Source organism: Elephantulus edwardii, unplaced genomic scaffold (assembly GCF_000299155.1).
Source record: "Elephantulus edwardii isolate Elephantulus edwardi_28Jun2011 unplaced genomic scaffold, EleEdw1.0 scaffold00055, whole genome shotgun sequence".
In the NCBI taxonomy this organism is placed as follows: Eukaryota; Metazoa; Chordata; class Mammalia; order Macroscelidea; family Macroscelididae; genus Elephantulus; species Elephantulus edwardii.
The window spans coordinates 9702230-9727104 of record NW_006399805.1 but is presented as its reverse complement, the minus strand read 5'-3'; the positions used below and the strand labels follow the sequence as shown (position 1 = coordinate 9727104).

Below are 24875 nucleotides of genomic sequence, written 5' to 3'. Positions count from 1 at the left end.
GAGATGGGCAGCCTCCGTCTGTAAGGATTTTCGCACTCAGATACCCGATGGAGGGTCGCCCTGGGTCGGGTTGGGTTTCTTGGTCCCATAGAGACGTTCTGATGGCGTGATAGGAAAGGCATTGGCTGCTAAGTAAAAGTGATTGGGGGGGATGGGGTGGGCAGGGAGAAAAGTGCAACAATGAATGACTGACAGTGAAACCCTAAGTCTTTGTAAACTTTCATGAAAATTAATTTTTTTAAAAAAGCAATCTGGACCCCACTCCTCTGAGGATGAAAGAGAAGCAGTCTGACTGCAATGTAGCCCAGCCTGGGGGACCTTTGGGGTGCTTTGCTCTGCCCTGTAGTGAGGCTATGGGACCAGCCAAGCCAACACCCCTGGGTAATGGGTTTAAAAACATCCACAGATATCTACATTTTTAAATGCTGAATTAGGGTTTAAAAACATTCACAGATATCTACATTTTTAAATGCTGAATTAGGTTCATGCTTTTAAAAAAAAAAAATAAGACAAATGAGTACTTGAATAACCACTGGTCAGTTCCAACACAGGGCAGCCTGCCATGGGGTTTCTGAGGCTGGGACATGCTATGAGAAGAAACTTCCCCTTCAGTCTTGGGTGGATTCAAACTGCCAACCTTTTGATTGACACATTACCCACCGGCCACCAGGGCTGAGGGCCTTCACTGTCTTTAGCACACAGGCTCACCCTCAGAGAGTGGACCCTCAGTCCCAAGTCACCTGAGGAGTTTGGGGCACAGGCACGCAATCTTCTGTCTCTGTGGGAACAAGGGGGGGGGTACTTGTCGCAAATAAAGGAGCCCTCGTGGTGTGTGGTCACATCCTTCGGGGGCCAAGCCCGAGCTCGTGCCTTGACCGGCCATCTGCCCCTGTGGTGTCTGCTTCTCTAACCAGCGTGCCATCAAAGAACGTGGGGTTAGCTCCTCTGTCCTGCAAACCACCGGGAGTGGGAACGGACTGGACAGCAGCAAGGATATTTGTCTTACACGTGAGGGCCTTCAGTTCTTCTAACTGGGGGGTATTCTGTGCCGTCCGTTTTATAAGAGCTGTTTTTCATCTGTCACATCCAGTGAAGACTATGTTACGTGCACTATGTGATATACTGGCCTCGTGTTTTAGCCAGCATGTCATTTCCACATGCCTCTCCTCCTCCACTCTGACTCTGACATTGATTTGCATCTGTGATGTTTTAGCATCCAGAGGCTCCTGGGAAGTGAGACGCTGAGAGGACCAAGCGATGTGGTCATGGCGGGGGGACGGGGAAGGGACAATGACTACTGCATTTTAGATATATTTCCTCTGGGTTCTATGGACTAGTTACACCCTCAGGTGAATAGAAATGGGAACATTGGGACCTTTTAAAACAAAGGAATTTCTGATTATTTTCTCTTTAATAAGGTAAGTGGGTTCTTAGGGGTAATTAATGTCAACTCCACCAACCAAAATAAATAATATCTTCTTTCAGGGACCTCTCTAGAGTACTGGAGAGCAACAGTGTCAGTCTGGAGACCAAGGTGTGCCTGATCCAGGCCATGGTCTTCACAGATACTTGCTATACATCTGAGAGCTGGACAGTAAGCGTGATAGAAGAAGGATTGATGCCTTTTGTTGTGGTGCTGGGGAAGAGTGTTGAACATACTGTGGACTGCCAGGAGAACAGACATGTTCGTCTTGGAGAGGGTGAAACCAGGATGCTCCCTGGAGGCAAAGATTTTGAGACTCCGTCTCATACTTTGGGCATGTGGCCAGGAGGGACCAGTCCTTGGAGAGGGACATCATTCTTGGGAGGGTGGAGGGACAGCGCAGGAGAGGAAGACCCAGGATGAGATGGATTGACTCAGTGACTAGAGAAATGGGATTGGATGTGTTGGAGACGATGAGATCGGCTCAGGACAGGGCAGGTTTCAGAGCTGGTGTGCGTTGGGTCACTGGGAGTCACAGGCTGCTCGATGGCACATAACAACATCCTGGTGAAGTGGTATCGTTGTGGTGCTTGTAGCTCTTCTCTGAAGCTTTGACAATCCCTTGAAATCACATTCAGTTTAAAGGTTAAAACTGTAGGATCATGCATACCCATGTTTATTGCGGCTTTGTTCACAATAGCAAAGAGTTGGAAACAACCCAAGTGCCCATCAACAAACGAATGGATAGAGAAGCGCTGGTATATTCACACAATGGAATACCATGCTGCATTGAAAAACAAAGAACTCGTGAAATATTATGCAAAATAGATGACGATGGAGGACATTATGCTGAGTGAAATATCTCAGTCACAAAAGGACAAATACTGCATAGTGCCACTGTTGTAAAACGGGACTGACATTGGGGTTGCGGGGAGACTGAGAAAGATGGGATAAATAATGTATTCTGCATTGAAACAAATGAGGGAGAGAACTGTTTAAAAGGAACATTTGAATGGGTATTCTTGTCATTACAGAAGTCCAGACTGAAGGCTGCATAGTGGAGTGGACTTGGGGGGTAGGGATTGCATAACAATGAAAGAGTTTTTCTTTCTTTTCAAAGAGAAGAGTGATTGGGAGGGGGATAGGGAGAAAAGTGCAGCAATGAATGACTGGAACCCCTAAGTCTCTGTAAACGTTAATTTAAAAAAACAAGCCTGTAGCATCAGCTTCTAAATGGGTGGACCGCCCAGACCTCTGTGGAAAGGTGTGGGCTGATCTTGCCCTGATTTCCGGGATCCCTCAAGGGCTCTGCATCCCCTCCTCACTATTACACCATACGTATCATAGACTCCTCAAGTTCCCAGTGTCCGCATTCTTACCGGTCAGTCCTGCCTCCTGTTGACCCCTGTCCACAGGACAGAGTAGAACTGTCCCGAGTTGGTTTTCCAAGGCTGTGAGTCTTCACTGAAGACCATGTCTTCCTCCCACATAGCAGTTGGTAGATTTGAACTGCTCACCTTCCCGTTACCAGAGCAGTGCTTGATCCGCTGTGCCAGCAGGACCCCTTCAGTCTCTTACAAGGGCCAAATAGGAAGGGAAGAGAGGACTTTCAAACGCTCAGTGTCTAAAACAGGATCTGTGTAGATGACAGCCAGTGCTGTACACACTCACCGTAATGGCAGTAAAACAAAAAAATTGGTTTTGTTTTTTTAGAGAAAGCAATTGCCGTTTCTTCTAGGTTACACAGAAAGTCCCCCTCAAGCCCCTGTCTTTTCCAAGCAGACCGGTGACCACAGCGGAAGCGGCCTTGAGGGCCTGGGGGTCGGGCTGGAAGAAGGACGGGGCTCTTCCTGTGGAGGGAAAATGTGGGTTTCGACATAGGGCACCCCACCCCCACTGGGGATCTGAGTAAACATAGTGGTGAAAGGTTGCAGGAATGTTTATCGAGAGCTAAATCCTCACAAATGTTTTCACAGGGAGTCCTCCCCGGGAGCAGTGTCCAGCAGGAAGCTTGCTTCTGGCTTAAGGTCATTTTACGATCCAGCTACACGGCCAGCAGCAGCGTTTTACTCCTGGTGAAGCTGTCTTGGGGATTTGGGAGCTTTGGTGTTTGAATTATTACGATGAAAGACTCTCTTTGCTGGTTCTCTTAGAGTGATGTGCCTCCCCGAGCAGCCAGGCTCCCACGACAGCACGGACAACAGGGCTGCTCTGGTGCCAGGTCCGTTCTCAGAGTCGTGGCCGTGACCTTACAGAGGAGCTGCAGTGGCCACGCGAGAGGCCTGCAGAGACACGGCGTCCCCAGCCGTGTGGGGCTCTTCTGCTCATGGGCATCTGTGACCAGAGGCAGCCAGTACGGTTGCCACAGTTTTATGACCCCGGCTGCCATCCCAATAACAAATAAGTCACGAGGCGCCCTCCTCCCCGGTAAAATTCCACTCTCTGGCCCAGCCTGCCCCGGGCTCTTTCTAGAACCAGGAATCTAGTGAGGCTTCCTCCTTGTAGACCACCCACAAGTATGGGTGAGGGTCAGGCCAAGACGTATACCCAGGGTGAGGGAAACTTGGGGCTGAGTTACTGAGAGGCAGAGAAGCGGTCATTTTTATGTCATATGTGATGTCTAACCTAGAAGTGACCACTTCCCCCCAGTAACTCAGCCCCAATTGCATTGGGCAAGTTCACCTCTCCAAAATATATAAGAGCAATGATATCAGCTTGAAGACTAAGGTGTGCTTGATACAGACCATGGTCTTTTCAGTCACCTGGTTTGCATCTGAGACCTGGGCAGTGACTAAGGATGACAGAGGAGGAATTGACACGTTTGAGTTGTGGTGCTGGAGAAGAGCGCTGAGCACTGAACGTCCCGTGCACTGCCAGAGAACAGACAGATAGGTCTTGGGGAAAGTGCGGCCAGAGAGCTGCTGGGAGGCAAAGACGGTGAAGCTTCGTCTCTCATCCACTGGGCGTGTTGCTGAGAGAGCTTCTTCCTTGGAGAGGGACGTCATGCGCAGGAAGGCGGAGCATCAGTGAAAAAGAGAAAGACTCCCAGCGAGATGGGTTGACACAGTGACTACAGCAAAGGTGTGTTAGAGGTGATGAGGATGGTTCAGGATAGACAGGCTTCAGGTTTGTTGCTCACCGGGTCCCTGTGAGTCGTACTTGACTCCACAGCACCTAACAACAACACGTGACGTCTTTGGAAGGAAGAAGTGTGGTCTCCTCGCATCTGAGGTCCAGCCTCTGAAAGCTCCCTCGTCAGCAGTGAGCCGTGTCCAACTCTACACAGACAACAACAACAACACGTGATGTCTACAATAACGTAGATACCTCCTTAATACTGCTGACTATAGAATAACCAGTTCTTTTTGTCTCGGTGACTGTATTCCTTCTGTCTTCTTTTGATGCTTCCTGGATCATTCAAGATTTTGCCTATAACAACCTTCAGTATTACGGCTTGAAGCTTGAATTTGAGTTTTGGTTCTTCCATTTTGAGAAATGCTGAGCAAATTCTTCCCTTTTGATTTTCTAATTCCAGCTCTTTGTACCTTTCATGATACTGCTTTGCTTTGTCTTTTCAAACTGCCCTTTGGAATCTTCTGTTCATCTCCTCTTCACTTCCTGTTTTCTCCCCGTCACTGTGGTGAAGTTTTTTCTGTTTGTTTTTTTACTTTATTTTTATTATTTTCTGTGTGTGTACCGTCAAATCAGATCTGACTGGTACAGGAGGAGATTGTCCCTCCTTCTCCAGCAGGGCATCTGGTGGATTTGAACCGCGTATTTCTAGGATTGCAGTGCAGCTTCTTGCCACTAGGCCACCAGAGCTCGCCATGTGGTGAAGTTTTAAAAAGGCTCTCTGACATCCGCTTTGGTCTTTGGCTGTCTTTGTGGATGATGTCCTTGATGTCACCCCTCAGCTGGTCGATTTTTAGTGCTCGGTGCCTCAAGCCTGTTTTTGAGATGTTCTTTAAATCCAGATGGGATCGACTTAGTGTTGTGTTTTGGTTCTTGTGGCGTCATTTCCTTAGCTTCAGTTTTAACTTGGGACATGAGGGATTGATGATCTGTTCCACAGTCAGCTCCTGGCCTGGCTTGCCTGCTGACACTGATCTGCTCCAGTAATTCTTCCCGCCTAATAACAGTCACATGGAATAACCCTTTTCTGGGTTAGAGTAGGAGTCCTGTTGTCACTGAAGTTAAGCACTTAACAGCTAACCAGAAGGTCAGCAATTCAAATCCATCATCTGCTCTGAAGAGAAAGATGAGGCCATCGACTTCCCTAAAGGTCACACCCCAGCGGGCAGGACTGCTCTGTCCCCAGGGTCTCTGAGTTGAACTTGACAGCAGTGGTTATAGAATTAGGGGCAGTTTGGCTTGAACACAAGCTGCAGGAGGAAACAGGTGAAGAAGCTGTGGACCTTGGAGAAGCTGATCACACGGTGTTTTCAGGCAGAGGGTGCATGAACCCGTGGTCACAGTGCTCGGGTGGGGGTTGGCGTTCAGGGTGCAGACTGGACATCAGGTGCAACGGGCAGGTCTCGGCTTGGCCCAGGTGGCTGCAGTGCAGATAGGCATGACGCTGACCCAGGACAACAGTGCCCACCCTCTGTCTTGGTCCTAACTAGCTGTGGTTTGGGTGAATAAGTGTTGGCAGGTGTTTTCTGGATCTGCAGAACGAAGCCCCATGACCAGGGATTGCTCCAGAGCTGAGAACTCGTCAGAAGGCCTGGCTAGCCGGGGCTGCCGTCCATCAGCCCTGCACCCTGCCATGTCTAATAACCAGGCTCCGTGCTGGGGAGACAAGAGACACACCAAGCACAATCTGCAGCCCTTTCTCTCGGAACATAGCCTGCTGCCCTCCACATGTGTCTGAGGCTGTAGCCCAAAATAGCAGAGGTCCCCCTCATCTTCCTCCGGCGGAGTGACTGGTGGATTCACACCACCAACCTTTGGAATTGCTCCACGCATAGCCCACTTTGCTACCGAGGTTCCTTCAAAGCATAGTCTGTGTTTGGCTCGGCTCTGGAAATATGGCTGAAACGTGGACGAAGTCAAAGAACTCAAACAGTGAGGTCAGCAGTGCAGGAGACCTGATGCGGGAGACAGCGTGTGGCCACAGGCAGTGCTGTGGGAATGACGATGAGGTGTGCCCCTGGGGTCAGTGTCCTGGTCAGAGGCGAGATCTTAGGGAGGCAGGCTCCGGGTAAGTTGAGGAAGTGGTGAAGCCATAGCTCATGGGGCGGGTACTAGAGGATGGGACTGGAAGGGGAGACTTTCCAGAAACAGTGAGTAGACCATCAGAGCATTCCATCTGGAGATGAAGCCTTTGAAGTTGGGATCCTGACATGAAGAAGCTCTGTTGAGGGTTCTCTCAGCTTCCTCCAGACACTAGGGCATCCCTGAAAGTGTTGGGACAGAGGCAGAACGTGGTCAGAGAGGTTTCAGGGGTGGTTGAACACAGCAGGTTAGAGGGTAAAGTGAGCTGAGGTTGACTGAACAACCACCAAAACTAAAGCAGTCCTTTGGGTCTATTCGGACCGTGTGAGGCCCAGCGGAACCGACCCTTTCTGTTCTCAAGGCTGTGGTCCCTGTGATGAGGACAGCTCCAGGGAGGACGGGGTTCGGATCAGTTGTTCGTGGGGTTACCAGGAGTCAGACTCCACAGCACCTAACAGGAACAACATCTTTACTGAAGCGGGTGCTGCATCTTTCTCCCAAAAAAGCAGCTGGTGGGTCTTGGGGTGAGCAGCCCCTCTCCTCACCCACGATGCGTGGAGACCAGGGTGCCCAGCAGACCAGACTGTTCGCTCACGTGCTGTTCGAGAGTGACCGCTGCTTCAGGTCTGGGAGTGAGTGATGTTAGAACAGAAATAACAGAAGTGGGCGCAGGGGAGGTTTGGAAAGGATTCGAGACTTAGCATCTTCCCGTCCATGGAGACAAGAAGAATCCAAGCTAACTGTGGTTTGGGAACTAGGGAGCTAGCCTAGTGTCACGTGGCCACAAGTGGACGTGTTAGGATCAGGGGGAGGGGCTGGATTTTTCAGAAAAGGTAGGCTTCTGCTTTGGAGGCTTGTGTTTGATACAGGGCCGGAGACAGAGACCTGGCAAGTGCACGTGTGAGGAAGGGCTGTTGGTGACAACTGTGGGGGCCGCCTGAAGAGGTGACAGCTTAGCCTGGGTGGACGGATAGAGTCTTCCAGAGAGAACCCTCGCTGAGCTGGGAGTGGCAGCGTGTTGACCAGGGGAGAGGGTGTAGTCACCAGAGCCCACAGTGAGAAGATAGTCCAAGAAGGAAGTCGAGGTCAGCAGCATCAGATGCCATATCGGAGGTCAGAGGGGCTGGAAAGGGCCCTGGATTAGGCAGTCAGGAAGTCACTTGCTTTGAGAAAGGACCCCACCTGGCAGAAAGGGTTCACATCCACTGCTAACCTAAAGGTTGGTGGTTCAAACCCACCCATCAGCTCCATGGAAGGGACACCCGGCAGTCTGCTTCCATCAAGCTGACCTCCAGGAAACCCGTGTGGAACGGTTCCTGCTGTATAACACGGGGCCGGTGTGAGCCAGCATGACTGGGTGGCGGCTGATTTGGTCCTGGGGTCGGGGGGTGGGGGGAGGGCTTGGCCTGCAAGAACCCAGGCTGGCTGTGTGTGTGTGTGTGTGTGTGTGTGTGAACCGCAGGGTGGGCTGCAGAGTGAGAGGGCGTGGGAGAGAAGAGAAGGAACGCTCAGAGACGGGAAGCAGGTGAAAGCGGAGCGAGGGGCACCGTGGCTGCTGCTCTGCCCTCTAGGTTGGGGGCAGTGTGTCCACATGTGCTGGGCAGGAGACCAGTCGTTTTGTTCCCTCACCACAGATTTACCAACTACTAATAGAGAAGCCCTGATGACACAGGGAATTATGTGTTAGGCTGCTCACCAAAAGGTCAGCAGTTCAAATCCACCAGGCTCTCCTCAGGAGTAAAAGGGGGCAGTCTGCTTTCATAAAGATTTACTTCTTTGGAAGAACTCAAAGGGCTGTAGGACTGGGCCCTGCAGGGTCATTGCATCGGAACTGAGCTTGGTTCTGGTTTTGGATAGGGCCTCACTGAAGCAGGATGTTAGACCTGGAAAGCAGAGATCAGCAAGGCAGAGGAAGCCCCTCACTGAGACAGGCTGGTGCAGTGTCTGCAGCAGTGAACTTGGCTGTGGCTCTGTTGTGAGGAGGGGCTAAACCACGCAGGGTGTCGTTCACGTGCATGTGGGTCACGGAGGCAGAACCAACTTGATAGCACCTCACCGCAACAATAGAGGATCGCTCTAGCTCTGGTGGACTGGTGGTAAGAAGCAGCATAGCCACCCCTGAGGCACGTGGTTCAAATCCACTAGCTGCACAGTGCTTCGGTCTGTGGGAGTACTGACATTATCCTACTGAAAGAAGAGCTGTGTTTATCATTTTTTGGTTTAGCCTTTGTGGGTGAAATCATCACTGATTAACATGCACAATTATGGGGGAGAAATCCACTAGCTGCTCAGAGGGAAAAGATAAGCAGTCTCCTTGGGTGAGATTTACAGCTTCTGACAACCTGCTGGAGGTCAGCTGTGTCTTCTGAATCAAGGACATGTAACAACAGCAACTCAGAAGCAACTCAGTGGTAGTAGTTTTGGATCTGAGGACATGGATGGCATCCTTGTTAATGGTCTTGGCTGCTAACTGAGAAGTTGGTGGTTCAAGGCTCCCCAAAAACACCTCAGAAGAAAGGCTTGGCTCTCTGCTGTTGTTGTCATTAGGTGCCATTGAGTCGAGTACAAACCGTAGCAACGCCGTGAACAACAGATCGGAACCCTGTCCTATCCTGTGCCATCCTCACACTTCCTGACACATTAGAGTCCATTGCGGCAGTCACTGTGTCAGTCCACCTGATCGAGGGTCTTCCTCCCCTTCGCCAGCCCTCTACCTTTCTGAGCATCATGTCCTTCTCCAAGGAATAGCCCCTCCTGACAACATGCCCAGAGTGTGTGTGAGGTGAAGCCTCTTCATCCTTGCCTCCAAAGAGCACTCTGGCTGCACCCTCTCCAAGACTTGTTTTGTTCTTTTGGCCATTCATGGGCTGTTTAACACTTCTCCAGCACCACAGCACAAAGGCATCAATTCTTCTGTCATCCTTATTCATTGTTCAGCTCTCAAATGCATATCAAGTGATTGGAAAGAAAATGGCCTGAATCAGATGCACCTTAGTCCACATGCCCGAAGTATGAGACAGAGCCTCAAAATCCTTGACTCCAGGGAGCAGCCTGGTTTCACCCTCTCCAGGACAGACCTGTTCTCCCGGCAGTCCACAGTATGTCCAGCACTCTTCCCCAGCACCACAACTCAAAAGCATCGATCCTTCTACCGTCTTGAGTTATTGCTCTCTGTGCAGTGCTTACTTGCTTAGTTACACTGTATTCTTTAGTTATTACTTGCTGTTTATCCCAGTGCAGTACGTCTCCTGATTTCCTGACTGCTGGTACCAGGAGGGTTCATTGTGGAGCCAAGTAAGGTGAAATCGTTGACAGTTTCAAGCCTTTCTTCATCAGTCATGATGTTATCAGTCCAGTGGTGAGAACCTTTGTCTTCTTGACATGACATGCAATCCATACTGAAGGCTGTATTCTCTGATCTCTGCGACAAGTGCTTCAGGTCCTCACCTTAAGTAAGGTTGGGCCATCTACATAACACAGGTTACTGATGAGTCTCCCTTTGATCCTGACGCCATACTCCTCTTCACAGAGTCCAGCTTCTCGACTAATTTGCGTAGCATACAGACTGAATAGGTTTGGAGGGAGGATACACCCTGACACGCTCCCTTCCTAATTTTAGACTGTGTAGTCCTCTCTTGCTCTGTTTGTACCGCAGCCTCCTCGTCTAGGTTTCGCATGTTAAGTGCTCTGAACTCCCGTTCTTTTCTCAGTATTAGCTTGGCTGTGTACTTCCTGAAAAATCGAACACTTCCAAAACAATTACCACTGGCACGTAGGGTCACGCCTGAGCGGGAGTCCCCTCGGCAGCAACTGGTGTAGTGGTTTCTTTTTCTTTTTTTAAACAATGTAGATTCCCTTGCTTAGGAGAAAACTGTGAGAGAGGAGGTAGTGAATGAAGCTTCTAGAGGAAGCCAGGAAAGATGGAGCCAGAGAATCATGATGAAAAGAGTGTCTCTTCCTGAGGCTGGACAGTGGGGATGGACTCAGGAATGCTTGGAAATGAAGACAGCAGAGGTGAACAGCGTGGCCGCTGAGCCCAGGTCTGGTAGCAGGGCCCTATAAGAGGTGATCAGTGATGGAGGGCAGTGGTGAGAGGGAGGTAATGTCCAGAGTCAGACACCGACACTGGATGGCTCAGCAGTAGTCACCTCTCTGCCAGACAGAAGGCCCGCTGCCCTTGACCTCTTTGCTGGATGGAAGGTCTGCTGCCCTTGACCTGCCGGACGGAAGGTCCACTGCCTTTGACTTCTTTTCTGGACAGAAGGCCCACTGCCCTTGACCTCTGCTGAACAGAAGGTCTGCTGCCCTTGACCTCATTGCCGGACAGAAGGCCCACTGCCCTTGACCTCTGCTGAACCAAAGGCTCACTGCCCTTGACTTCTTTGTCAGACAGAAGGCCCGCTATCCTTGACCTCTTTACTGGACAGAAGGTCTGCTGCCCTTGACCTCTTTACTGGATGAAAGGCCCGCTGCCCTTGACCTCTTTGCTGGATGAAAGGCCTGTTGTCCTTGACCTCCTTTCCGGATGGAAGGTCCACTCCCTTGACCTCTTTGCTGGGTGGAAGGTCTGTTTCTGCAAACCTGCACCAGCTTCGACAGTGCCCCCACGAGCCCCTGCAGGTGTCACAGCTGCTGGCCATAGGGTTTCATGGCTGCTTTTTCTCCAGAAGTGGGTCAGCTGGTGTTTATTGCTGGTGGCTCAGATGTGTTTGCCTCCACCCCAGGCCCTGCAGATCACCCTCCTCGCCTGCTCTCTGTTGTTCCTTCATGCATTATTGATGACTTTGTTTATTCCCACTATCGGGCTCACTCCAGGCTGCGCGGCTGCTCCGGAATGATGGTCTTGTAGATTTCTGATGTCGGAGTGGGGATGAGTTGTGGGTGTGGAAGAATGGCGCTTTCTGGAGAGATTCACAGACGTAGGAATTTAGCAGAAAAAATGTGATCGGTCTGTGAATCGTGCCACACAGTCTCCCTCTCAGAAGGCGGTCAGAATGTTTAAACAAACCGAAACCCCCAACTTGTTGCCTCCCGATTGACCCTGACCCATAGTGACCCGACAGGACAGAGCAGAGCTGCCCCGTAGGGATTTCTGGGCTGTTGTACTCTTTACCAAAGTTGTTGTTAGATGATGTTGAGTTGGGTACAACTCATAGCATCCCTGTGAACTACAGATCTAAAACCTGTCCTATCCTGTGTCTTCCTTATTATCTTGGCTCTGTGTGATCCCGTTGCAGCAGACACGGTGTTTGTCCATCTCACTCAGTGATCCTGCTCCTCCCCAAGCACGGTGTCCTTTCCCAGGCGGTCGCCTCTCCTTTTAACATGCCCACAGCACGTGAGACAGAGCTCCACCAGCCTTGCCTCTAAGGTGCACTCCAGAGGCTCCACTTTCTCCCTGTTTCATGCCTGGTCCTTTGGCAGTCCATCGGCTATTTAGTACTCTTCTGTCCTCCTCCTGTCATCTTTATGCACTGTCCAGTTCTCAGTGCGCAGCAAGTGATTGAAAAGATTATGGCTTGAATCAGACACACCTTAGTCTTTAAGATGACGTTGTTGCTCTTCAGTACTTTAGAACGGTCTCTGACAGCGGACTTTTCCAGTGCAATCTGCCTTTTGTTTTCTTGGCTGCTGGTGCCGATGATGTTGATTGCCCTGTCTTTCTCCCAAGGATTCACACTGTTTACCATTCGTTAGCAGCTGGTGTTGAAGCAGTGTGACTGCTGATACCAAGGGTGTTGATGGTGGATCCAAGTAGGATGAAATCATTGACAAATTTTTTTTCTCTATTATGAGGTTGCTTATCTGTCTAGTGGTGAGGATTTTTGTGTTCTTGATGTTGAGATGTAATCCGTAGTTACCAGAGAGTTGTGTATCCTGAAATCCTTCAGAGGCTGAATATAAACACAGATTGTCTGTCCACACAATGGAGCATTGAGCAGCGATACAAAGGGATGAACTGACAAGCCGTGACAAGGCTCCCGTGCCAAAAAAACCCCGAACCCCTGCTGTGCAGTCGGCCCCGTTGGGTTTCTGAGGCGCTGGGAGGACACCGCCCGTCTTTGGTCCACAGAGCTCTTGGTGGATTTGAAGCGCTGACCCTTTGGTTAGCAGCCCAAGCACGATGCACTGTGCTGCCAGGTCTCCTCCGCCTTAAATGCATGTTGCTAAAGGCATGAGCCAGTCTACAAAGACTACTATGTGAGTCCAACCACCGGAGATGTTAGGGAAAGGAAAATCTTAGCAATCAGGGCTCAGAGGGGACTTGAGGGGTGGTGGAATGAGGAGGAGGTGAGATCAGAGCATTTTAAAGGACGGCTAAGCAGTTCTGAAGTCTTCTGGCCAAAAACCCAGACTGTGCACCATGAACTTGAACCTTGGTGTGAGGTCGGAGGTTTCATGATAACAGTGTGTCAGGTGTTGGCCAACCATTTACAGTCCACTTTGCACAGGACCTGTGGGCAGGAAGGACGGTTTTATGGCAATACTCTTTTTTATTTTATTTTATTATTTTTTTGTGTGTACCATCAAATCAGATCTGATTGGTACAGGAAGAGATTGCCCCTCTTTCTCTAGTAGAGCATCTGGTGAATTTGAACCACATACCTCTGGGATTGCAGTGCAGCTTCTTGCCACTAGGCCACTAGAACTCCCCCCTCACTGTTTCTCTATAAACTGCAAACAGCTCTGAAAGCCAAAAACCCACTGCCAGTGAGTCAGTCCCCACTCAGGGTGGCCTGAAGGACAGAGTGGGCCTGCTCTTTAGAGTGTCCGAGGAGTTGGAGTCAATGCTGCAGGTGGCCTCATCTTTCTTTCAAAGAACAGCTGGTGGATTTGAACTACCAACCTTTTGGTTAGCAGCCAGAGCATTATCCATGCCACGGGGCTCCTTAGAAACAAAGGGCTGTTTTACAGTGATGGGCAGAGTCCTGGTGCGCACTGACTTTGCGTCTGGACCTCTGCTGTGTTCCTGGCTCTGCCCTCTGAGTCTCCACCCTCCCGGTGGAGTCAGTGACTCTTGGGGCTGTGTGATCCCCCAGACTGAGAGGCCTCCCCGCCTTGGAGTAGGCAGAGGCCCTCGCCCCGTGCCGGCTGCCCACTGCACTAGCCTTGTGGCAGAAGGGCTGTTCTGGTGGCGGGAGGGCCGACCTGGTGGCGGGAGGGCTGGCCTGGTGACTGGAGGGCTCGCCTGGTGGCTGAAGCCCTGACATCTCTTCTCCTGTCTTTGCAGGCATGGCCTCACATGTGCAGGTTCTCTCCCCGCCCACCCTCCAGTCAAGTGCCTTCTGTAGCGTGAAGAAACTCAAAGTGGAGCCGAGTTCCAGCTGGGACATGACCGGCTACGGCTCCCACAGCAAAGTCTACAGCCAGAGCAAGAACGTGCCACCGGCCCAGCCAGCCACCGCCGCCGTCAGCGTCTCCTTGCCCGTCCCAAACCCCGGCCTCCCTTACGACCAGACTGTCATCTTCCCGGGCAGCACCGGCCACATCGTGGTGACCTCAGCCAGCAGCACTTCCGTCCCCGGGCAGGTCCTCGGGGGGCCCCACAACCTGATGCGTCGGAGCACCGTGAGCCTGCTGGACACCTACCAGAAATGCGGCCTCAAGCGTAAGAGCGAGGAGCTGGAGAACACGAGCAGCGTGCAGATCATCGAAGAGCACCCGCCCATGACCCAGAACAATGCCAGCGGGGCCACGGTCGCCACTGCCGCCACCTCCACCGCCACCTCCAAGAACAGCGGCTCCAACAGCGAGGGCGACTACCAGCTGGTCCAGCACGAGGTGCTGTGCTCCATGACCAACACCTACGAGGTCCTCGAGTTCCTGGGCCGCGGCACCTTCGGGCAAGTGGTCAAGTGCTGGAAGCGGGGCACCAACGAGATCGTGGCCATCAAGATCCTCAAGAACCACCCGTCGTACGCGCGCCAGGGCCAGATCGAGGTGAGCATCCTGGCCCGGCTGAGCACCGAGAGTGCTGACGACTACAACTTCGTGCGGGCCTACGAGTGCTTCCAGCACAAGAACCACACGTGCTTGGTCTTCGAGATGCTGGAGCAGAACCTCTACGACTTCCTGAAGCAGAACAAGTTCAGCCCACTGCCGCTCAAGTACATCCGCCCGGTCCTGCAGCAGGTGGCCACGGCCCTGATGAAGCTCAAGAGCCTGGGCCTCATCCACGCCGACCTCAAGCCCGAGAACATCATGCTGGTGGACCCGTCCCGGCAGCCCTACAGGGTCAAGGTCATCGACTTTGGCTCCGCCAGCCACGTGTCCAAGGCCGTCTGCTCCACCTACCTGCAGTCCAGATATTACAGGTAAGGCCACCGCGGAGACGGTTGGGGATGAGGACATCCAGCAAGAACGGGCCTCGGGGATCCTCACAGGGCAACGAGTCCACACACCTGCAGCCACTGCCTCCAGTGGCTTTGACATGGTGAGGGACGGGGACCCGAGTGTGTGGGAGTGACCGCTAGGAGTCAGGGGAGAGGCTGGTGCCTTAAGCTTCCAGGGAGAAAAGGGGAAGGGAGGAGCCTGTGTGACCGAAGGGAGGGCTGGCCATGAGGTCATCACTGACCAGGGTGGAGGACTCGAAGGCATGGGGAGGAGCACATTATCGAAGGTCTTAAATGCTGGGCTGAGGAGGTGAAGACAAATTCTTAACCACTGAGCACACACTGGAGGCTTTCACAGCAGGGCAGAGTTTTACAAAGCTAGTTAACAGCACGGGAAAGGTGCCGTCCCACAGAGAGACCCTGGCCCGGGAGACCTCTCAGCTTGCTCTGCGAGAGTGCTTTGTGAATTTTAGATGGGACAACAGATGAACCACAGTGCCCTTGGTGGGGACATACTAAAGACCTGTCCACTCATCCATGACCTTTGGGTGTGTACTGGGCCAGCGTTGGCCATGAGGTCAGCTAGGACGGAGTAGAAGCTGGCCTCTGCTTTGAGGCCTCATTTGCTGGCTGTGTGAAGTGGGTAAAGTGCATCCTCTCTGAGCTTGTTTCCTGACCTCTCACCTGGAGCTAAGAGCTCTATTGGATAAAATGTGGAGGTTCGTGTCCCCCGGTTCCCCACAAGAGAAGGGTGAGGTGGTCCACTCCTGTAGAAATGCCAGCCCAGGAGACCGTCGAGTCCAGTTCTGCCCAGGCCTGCAGGGTGGCTGTCGGAATCTACTCACAGTGTTAGCGGGTCATCCCACTGATGTTCTAGATGTCACTTTGCACCTTTGGCCGAATGAGGGGCCATGACCTCTTGCTCACCTGTGTCCGCTGACATCCATGAGACACCAACTGTGGAAATTGTAGAAAGACTTACAGGGTCAGTGTAAGAGGCAGAAGCCTCGTAGCACTGTGGGCCAGGCGTTTGACGGCTAACTGTAAAGTCATCCACAGTTTGAGCCCACCCGCAGTCCTTGGAAACTCCATGGAGCAGTTCTTCCCTGTCCTCCAGGGTCACCAGGAGGCAGGATTGACTCACAGGCGAGGGTTTTGGTTGGTTGGTGGATTTGAAGGCCGTGTGAACTCATCCTTGCTTTGAGCCCACAGGACCCATCTCACACAGCCCCCCAGTGCTACGCCTCCCCCAAGTCTGTCCTGTGCTGGAGGTCAGGTCCTTGGGCGTGAGGAGGCTTCTGCTGACTGAGTCAGCTTGGAAAGCATCAGGTGTGGAGTGAGCTTTTCTGTCCAGGGCCCATTCACGCCCTCCTCTCTCTCACCTCACAGAAAGCGCATGGCCAGTGAGCTGATTCCCACTCACAGTGACCCGTCCTTAGACGAGCGGAACTGCCCCCAGGGTCCCTGAGTCTCTGGGACAGTGAACTGCCACATCTCTTCATCCAGCAGAGTAGCTGGTGGGTCCAGCCCGCCTCGTGGGCCGCAGCCGAGAAGCTGTACCTCTGGCCTTTTGAGTGGTGTCTGAGCGCTTTAACCACTGTGCCACAGGGGCTCCTCATCTCACAGGCGGCCCCCTCACTCCAAGGTCTGGTCACTGTGAGGTCAGCCTTCGTTGGCCCAGGTGGCTGCTGTCTGCATTCCAGAGTGGTGGAACCTTCTCCTCCAACTCTGTCCGGAGAGGGCACATCTCCAGGCCCCCCGGCCTCTGCTGCCCAGGAAGACCTCAGTATAAAGTGTGGCCCTAAACTGGCTTCTGTGCCCACCCCCTGCCTCGGGGGCCCTGGAGGCTGTGCTCCCACGAAGGTCACTGTGCTCCCACGAAGGTCACTATCGGCCGTAGGGCTGTCCTGGCTGTGCAGGCTCCCACGGCCACCTCCCTCAAGCAGTCCAGTTCCTGGATTGCCCAGCCGCAGCGGGAAGGACACACACTTCCTTGGCCGTCCTGGGTGGAGGCCCCGGGGAGCAGAAGGCGGTGTTATCAGCACCCCGAAAACAAGCTGCTGGAGTCTTGTGAGGGAGAGGTCACTGGTGTGGGCACTGTCTCTGGTGGCCGTCCAAGGCTGTTTCCCACCCATCTGCCCCAGGCCATACAAACTTGTCTTGTGCTCCCTGCTAACCTCACAAGGTTAAAGGTTCAAGTCCACCCAGAGGTACCTTGGAAGAGGGGCCTGGTGATCTTCTTATAAAGGGGCCGTTAGAAGCCACAGGAAGCACAGTTATAAGCCAGTCTTCATGGGGTGGCCATGTGGGGCACGTGTCCCGCCCGTAATGTGTCCTAGCCCACCACCCCACCAGCTTCCTGACCTAGAGACTAGCAGCAGTCTGCAGAGCTGGTCCTGCCCTGGCCTGGGGCCTGGACAAGTGGCCACATGGCGGGCAGGGACCGTTCTCCTGTGTCAGCGTGGACACCTGAGCTTCCATCAAGGCTCACTGGGCGGCCAGGACGCAGAACTGGCTCTGGTGATTTTCTTCAGCTGCTTTGCTCTCGGGAGTGCAGCTTGGAGGCCCCTCAGGGTGTGGGCTCAGTCCCCCTTCTGTCATCTCATGCAGAGGCCTCGGCTCAGTCTCCGTGTCCCCTCACGTTGTCCACACCTAGCCATCTGTCACATGCTCCCATCTGGAGTCCACGTGGTGAGGACCAGCCCTGGTGGCTCACTCTGGCCAGGGATGGCATCGTCTCCTGACCTTGGCCTGGAACCGAGTTCCCTGACCTTGGAGCCACCCATGGGAATGGGGCTCATACCTCAGTGTGGCTTTGCAGGTCAGAGATGAAGTCACTGCGGAGACGGCACAGTTATGAAGGGGGTGTGAGTGACCTTTCAGAACGGGCCCTCGTGAACTGTGAAAGCACCCAGGTGCTGGCAGGTGGATGGAGTTACCATGTCACCAACCTCGACACAGTAGGACATCCTGGGCGAGGCTTGGACAGCAGGACCTGGCAGGATCCCAGTTTGTCCCTCACTCCTCACGTGAAGACAGCAAGAAGGGGGTCAGTCACACCAAATCCACACATGCTGCCGGCAAGTCAGTTCACTCTCCTGAAAACTGCCCATCTGTCTCCTGGACTGCAGTGGGTGGGTTTGAACCATTGACCTTTTGGCTAGCAGCCTGACGTACTACAGACTCCTCCCCCAGAACTCCTACTTGTTCATATCGGGGTGTTGTGAGAGCACATTGGTCCTGGGAGGCACTTCAAGTGCGGACAGATTTCAAGGCCGTGGCTCCTGTCTGTGAAGACGTGGTCACTGCCATCCGGCTGCTGGCCCGCCCTCACTGTGCCTCACGTCCCTCTCTAGGACCTTGAGCCGTCAGGTGACGTAATGTGAAGTTAACTGGGTCGTGGGCTACAGTCCTCTGGTGATGTACCTCTTGGCTGCTAACCAGTTGGCAATTCGAGCCTCCCCAGTGACTCCATGGGCGAAGAAACTGCTTCTGTGAAGATCACGGTCCAGGAAAGCCCTGCAGCGGTTCTGCTCCAGCCCAGGTGCCCGGGGGTGGCCTCTTCCTGGGCAGGTCAGAGGGGAAGTTGAGAGAACAGTGTCCCTGAGAGCAAGACCCAGGATGCCGCTGGAAGCCGGTGGTCTGTCAGAGAGGTGCAGGGTGAAGTCAAGGAGCGTGACACCCACTGTGGGGGACCCTCTTCAACAGAGCACCTCGAGGGAGAACAGGGGTCTAGGCTGGTTTCCAGTGGAGGGCCACCCTCTCCACTCCTTTAGACTGGACAGGTGAGGCCAGACCTGGACGCCCAAGGCAGTGGGGCAAGGTCTGTCACAGGGCTGGTGTCCATGGCCACAGTGCAAGTCAGAAGGCAGGAGTTGACCCCAGAGATGCAGGACGTGTGTCCGTCATGGAGCCCCATGACCTGCACTGTGTGCCTGCAGATTGAAGAACGGGCCTAGTGCTGGGCTCCGACCAGAGCTGCTGATGGGGGTTTGGGCCCCTCCTTCTCCCTTTGGGGCTGGCGATCTGCCGTCGGAGGTGGGGACAGACTGGGCAGCGGCTGACTCCCCAAAACGGTCAGGTGCTCCATACGGAGTGAGTCAGGCACAGGAGGGCGAGGGACAGCCCGCCTGCAAGTGGAGGGCCGACGGAGGAGGAGCCGCTGGTCTCAGGGGCCCCCTGTACACTAAGGCTCAGCGCACAGCCGTGCCCGCAGACCTATGCCTGTGTCCTCACGCTTCCCTGCCCTGGACCCCCATGCACCATCACTGAGCCTGCATCCTAAGGCTCACCACACCGGTCTCCAGAGAACAGGCACCTGTCAGAATGTCAGTTCCCACCTGTGGGGTACTGTGTGAACGCGAAGACAGCTGACTCAGTTCCTAGCACATCAGTCCCCGGGATCAGCCAGAACCTGTCATGTCGTTTTACACCTTGTCAGGAACCTAGAACAACCTCTCAGCCCGAGGAGGGGCTGAGCACAGTGCTGGCGGCACCGCAGGAGACCAGAGGGGCCGTCCACCCGTGGCGCTGCCCACCTCTTCCCGGCGTCACACACAGGGGAGGCACATCTTCGATCCGAAGGAAGCAGCATTTCCTGGAGAGGAGGAGGCTGGTCACAAGGCAAGGCATCTCCCGCATGAACTTCAACCCAAAGCACAACAAAAAGTTCAAAAACAGTCAAGTGAAAAGGCCCCACAGAAGGGGACAAGATACTTGCAAGTTGTATGTGTACCAAGAGAATTGTATCTAAAAGAAACCAGGCAACTTATCAGTAAAAATTAAAGCCCAGGTGCTCCACGTGTGTCTGGCAGGTGATAGGCACTCGGTACCTGTTCACTGGCCACCATCTGGTCATCTCCGATGCAGGGTGGCTCATGTGCGCCCGCGTGGACTGTGCCCCTACATCTCAGTGCGTTTATTCCAAGGCACTTCTGGGTGCATTTGAACCTCCCACCTTCCCGCTAGCAGCTCCGCCTGTTCCTGCTTGTACTACCCAGCGACTGTCAATAAATACTAGCTGTGGGTCCATCAGACCTCGCTTGACAGCACTGCAGGTGTTGTGCTTTTACAAGCTGGACGTTTGTGGCCTTTCAGCCTCCAGCAAGCCTGTCGCATGGGCCCCACTTCTCCAGCATCAGGTGTTCGCTTCTTGTCTCTGTGTCACATTCTAGACCTTCTCGGAACATTTCACGCTTCCTCGTGATGCACGCCTAACACTGTGGTTTGGTGCCGTCGAGTTGACTATGACTCGTAGCGACCCTGTGATCAGACCTGACGCTGTCCTATCCTGTGCCATCTGCCTCGTCTCTCACACACTTGAGCCTGTTGATGCTGTCCCTGTGACAGTCCCGCCCTGTTGAGGGTGGTCTTTTCCTTCCCCACCCCTGCACTTGTCCAAGCATGATGTCCCTCGCCAAGGAGCACTCTGGCTTCCCTCTTTCTGAGTCACACCTGTCTGTCTGTCCTCTGGCCGCCCATGGATGTTCAGCGCTCTTCTCCAGCACCATGGCCCGAAGGCGTCAGTTCTCTGTCACCTGGTGAGCGCTCACCCCTGAGTCCCCTCACGTGCTCGCTCACTGCTGTCGCGTCAGTTCTGACTCACAGCGACCCTGCGCCGGGCTCCCGGGGCTGTAAATGTTAGCGTGAGGAGGCTGCCCGGTGTACACAGAGCTCCCACGTGTGCTGGAGAGCACACAGCCCCCGGGGTTTGCCGGGCTGTGGCCTCTGTTGCAGAGCTGAGCCGTCGGTGCCTGCGAGGTGTCCCAGGATTGACTTTTACTGCCGTCGCTGCTGCTCTCATCGTTGTCATGCTTTCTGTCAGCACGACTGCCTGGCAGACGGACCTGGGCTTGGATTCCAGCTCTGCCGCTTCACAGCGGTGTGACTTCAGGCAACTTCTCGCTCTGTCTGGGAGGTGCATGGTTTTTCTCCTCAGAGGCATCAGAGCAGCAGTTCTGGGCTGTCATGAGGTCCCAGGCAGGTCAGCTACTGATGCTGTGCATTCCTCGCCCCCTCAGCCACCAGCCCCTCCTGAGACCCTGGCCTTATCTGCCTGGTGGCTGGGTGTGTGCTGTGGGGCTCCCTCCTGGACGCTGTGAGGCAGCAGGAAGCGGGTTCCCATGTGGGACTCGGACTCCAAGACGGAGCCCAAATTAGAGCCATGGAGGGGACCACACCAGGTGCAGCTCAGAGCTACGAGAGAGAGAGAGCGCGTGCGGAGGGAGGAGGTGAGTGTGTACACGTGCCCTCTGTATATGTGAATATATGGAGTGGGGCTGGTGTATATGTGGTTATGTAGGTGTGTGTAGTGCAGGTATGTGTGAGTGTGTGGTATGGATGGGGTGAGAGTGTGTGTGTTGTTTATTACGGATGGGGTGAGTGTGTGTAGGTGTATGGTGTAATATGTATTGGGTCACTAGTGAGTGTGTGTGGTGTGTAGTGTGTGTGTGTGAGTACGTGTGTGTGTTTGTGGTGTGTATTATGTGTATGGGGAGTGAGTACGTGTGTGTGTCATATGGATGGAGTGGAGGGGCGTGTATAATGGATAGGTTGAGTGTGTATGTGTGTGGTGTGTAGCATGTGTATGGGGGTGAGTGTGTGTGGGGTGTATTATGTGAGAGGTGAGTGTGTGTGTGTGTGGTGTATATTATGTGGGGGTAAGTACGTGTGTGTGGTGTATATTATGTGGGGGTGAGTACGTGTGTGTGGTGTATATTATGTGGGGGTGAGTACGTGTGTGTGGTGTATATTATGTGGGGGTGAGTACGTGTGTGTGGTGTATATTATGTGGGGAGTGAGTCCGTGTGTGTGTCTGTGGTGTGTCATATGGATGGAGTGAGTGGAGGGGCGTGTGTAATGGATGGGCTGAGTGTGTGTATGTGTGTGGTGTGTAGCATGTGTACGGGGAGGTGAATACGCGTGTGGTGTGTGTTTATGGCAGCCGGTAGGTAACTGAGTGCACCCCAGCACCTCTGTTTGTGTCTCCTCCTGGCCCAGAGTGACCTGAGACGTGCCATCTTGGGGGGCAGGCGTCTGTGGAGACGCTGACCACAGTGTCCACTCTCCCTGGCCAGCACTTCAGGAAGGAGGTTGGTGCCACTGCTCAGCTGTCCTCTGGCTCCGAGGAAGGACCTTCTATGGCAGACAAAGTGCAGGGCGTGAACCCCTAGAGTAGAAGTTGCCCCTGGCCCCAGATAGCGTGTTTGATGTTCCCTGGGCTCCGCCCGAGGTGCTGACCCTGACCACGATGAGGAGGGCTGTGCGGCTGTGTCCAGGAGGGGAGACTCGGTCCTGAACCTCTTAGTCATTTCGTATGTTCGGCTGGAGCTTGTCGAACGTAGCAGAACATGTCAGACGTGCGCCCTGACGGTCTCTGAGGACGTTGCTGTAACGTAACCCCGCAGCTGCGGTGCCTCATTCCTGTCTGTGTTTACTGCGCCGGAAGGGTCACTCTTGATCTTGTGACAGGATGGCCGGGGGGGACCAGCCGCGCTGCTGACGAACACTGTTATCATGCTGCCGCTTTGTTTATGGACATGTCCTCTAAAAGCTAAGGGCAGTGACCGCTAGAGACAGGGGACAGAGGGGGCGCGGTCATCCCGGAAACACGAGGGGTCACGTGCGTGGAGACCACACCGTCCAAGTGCAGGCCCATCTTCTCAGTTCTGCGTGGCCAGGGCCCGGGCCTACACGCTGTATCTGGGCACTTGGTTGTCCCTGAGCCCATGCCTTGTCTTGGGGTGACCGAATGATGAATGTTTCTGTGTGTGAGGGAAACAACTGAATGGTGGGCCTCCAGGACTGACCCCACAGTGACCTCAGGCCACATGCTGGGCACAGAGCCAGGCTCTCCCCCAGGTCAGGGCTTTTGGCTGCTTCCCCAGGAAGAAGCCCGAGGCCCAGAGCCTGTAGATGTTTAAGGGCCACCTTCTGGCCGCTTTGGGCAGTGCCCACTCAGTCCCACCTCACTGACCACTAACCAGCCCCGTCAGTGGCCGCTTGTCTACAAGTCTGAGCTGCCTGTAGCTCCACCCCCCATGCCTCCCTGTCTCCCAGCTCCATCTTGTCCATACACCCCGAGTCCTGATTCCTCCTTGCCCCACTCACATCCCTCCAGCCCCCTGTTCCTCTCGCCCCTCCATATTGCTTTGGCCCTGAGCACTTCACACACACCCCAGCCCAGCAATGTAAACTTTCCACAGCTCACATGGCCCCCATGTGCCTCCTGTGGGGATGTGCACCCACAGCTCCAGGGACCCCACTCAGGCTGACATCCACACCAGGGTCCTGGAAGCCTCAAACCCTCCCCTGCCCACCCTCCACTAGACCCAGACCCAGCATGTGTCCCCACCCCCTTGTCCCCTCGTCTCAGCTCAGTGTGGCCTGCCTCTCAGTTGTCCCTTGTCCCCCAAGCCCCTCAAGTCCTCTTCTCCAACCCCAGACTCCCCTCAGTCCTTTGTCCCATCCCACATCCCCCTCGGTCTGCCCCAGCTCGCTTTTGGAAGGGCCAGTGGTTCTCGTGCGAGGACAAATGGCTTCTGTGCCTTGTGAGGGGATGACCCCTACGTGCAGCTTCTGACCACAGACACTGACTTCCTGCTGCACGCTGGACACTGGGTTGCTGTGCTCAGATGACCACTTACTGACTTGCAGTGAATAGACCACTCAGTTTTTAGAAATCTTTTCAGGAGTTTTGCAGTACTGGAGAGTAAAGATATCCCAGGTGAATACATTTCCAAATTACTGAACCTTTCCCCTTTGAACACCTTACTGAAAACATTTTTATTACTCTGGTTAGAACTAGAACAAGCCATGATAGCCCCTTCTGGTCCCCAGCACAAAGTAGAAGACAGAAGGCGTGTGACCGTGGCGTGCAGTCAGCCCCTGGGAATGCAGGCAGTTCCTGCATCCTTTGGAGGCACCTTGGAAGAAAGGGCTGGCTAACTACAGCCAGCCGTTGCGAGCCCTGTGGAGCAGGTCTAACACGTGTGGGCTTTCCTTGAGCCGCACTCGGTGTGCTTCAGTTCTGACTCCTGGTAGCCCTGCAGGACAGCAGGGAACTCCTCCAGAGGGTGCCCGAGGCTGTAGGTCTTGATGGGGACCCACTGCTCATCTGTCTCCCTTAAAGTAGCTGGGAGATTTGAACCACCAGCCTTTTGGTTAGCAGCTCAGTACTTTCATCGCTGTGCCATTAAAAGCCCCTAGTGTTCCAGCCAAGTACATGGCATTTCAGAGCTGCTCGCAAAGACAAATCAAGGAGGCCCACCCAGCAAGGGAGCTTCCCTGTCCTCACTCAAAGCCAGCCAAGGCAGAGAGGGTTAAAAGCCCACGACCGAACCTGTGAGAAGTTTCAGCTGTATTTCCAAGTGGCCGTGCGGTGTGTGCGAAGACGCTGGCCCAGTTCAGCCTTCAGGCTGCGCAGAGGGCCCGTCTGACTGCCCTCCTGCACCTTCCTGACGGGAGGCGTGTTCTCACTTCTCAGTGTCAGCTCTCCCAGAAATAGAGATGTGAACGTGACCTGGTCCCGTGGTGTTTCAGCACTCCACGTACAAAGCTCAGTGTCCCAGCATCTGGGACCCACAAGCAAAAGCCGCGGTGGGGATGTCACCATGGAGTGGACTCCAGCCGGGGCCGGACTTCTGACAGCCAGTGACAATCCCCATGGGAGCCAGTTCACGGCACACAGACGACAGCAATTAGCCTCAGAGCCGGGTGCATGGGGTCCTGACCCAAAGCAAGGATCAGGGACCCATGTATTCTCACGCACGTGTTGGACAGACAGATGGCCTGTCCCCTGTGGAGGCATTACCTCTCACGCTGGACAGACAGCCTGTCCCCCGAGGACCTGCGGATGGCGGGCCCGTGGAGGTATTCCCTCTCACGCTGGACAGACAGCCTGTCCC

At 54.0% G+C, this 24875-nt stretch overlaps 1 protein-coding gene across 2 annotated transcripts in view; it reads left to right on the top strand.

The window, feature by feature from the left end:
* Positions 1–13858: 13858 nt before the first annotated feature.
* HIPK2 (homeodomain interacting protein kinase 2) overlaps positions 13859–24875 on the top strand; it is a 68983-nt gene continuing 57966 nt past the window's right edge. For both annotated transcript variants that reach the window (XM_006887161.1, XM_006887160.1), the window contains exon 1: positions 13859–14952. In XM_006887161.1, coding sequence (XP_006887223.1) covers positions 13871–14952 — 1082 coding nt within the window. In that variant the 5' untranslated portion in view covers positions 13859–13870. The remainder of the gene's footprint in view (positions 14953–24875) is intronic.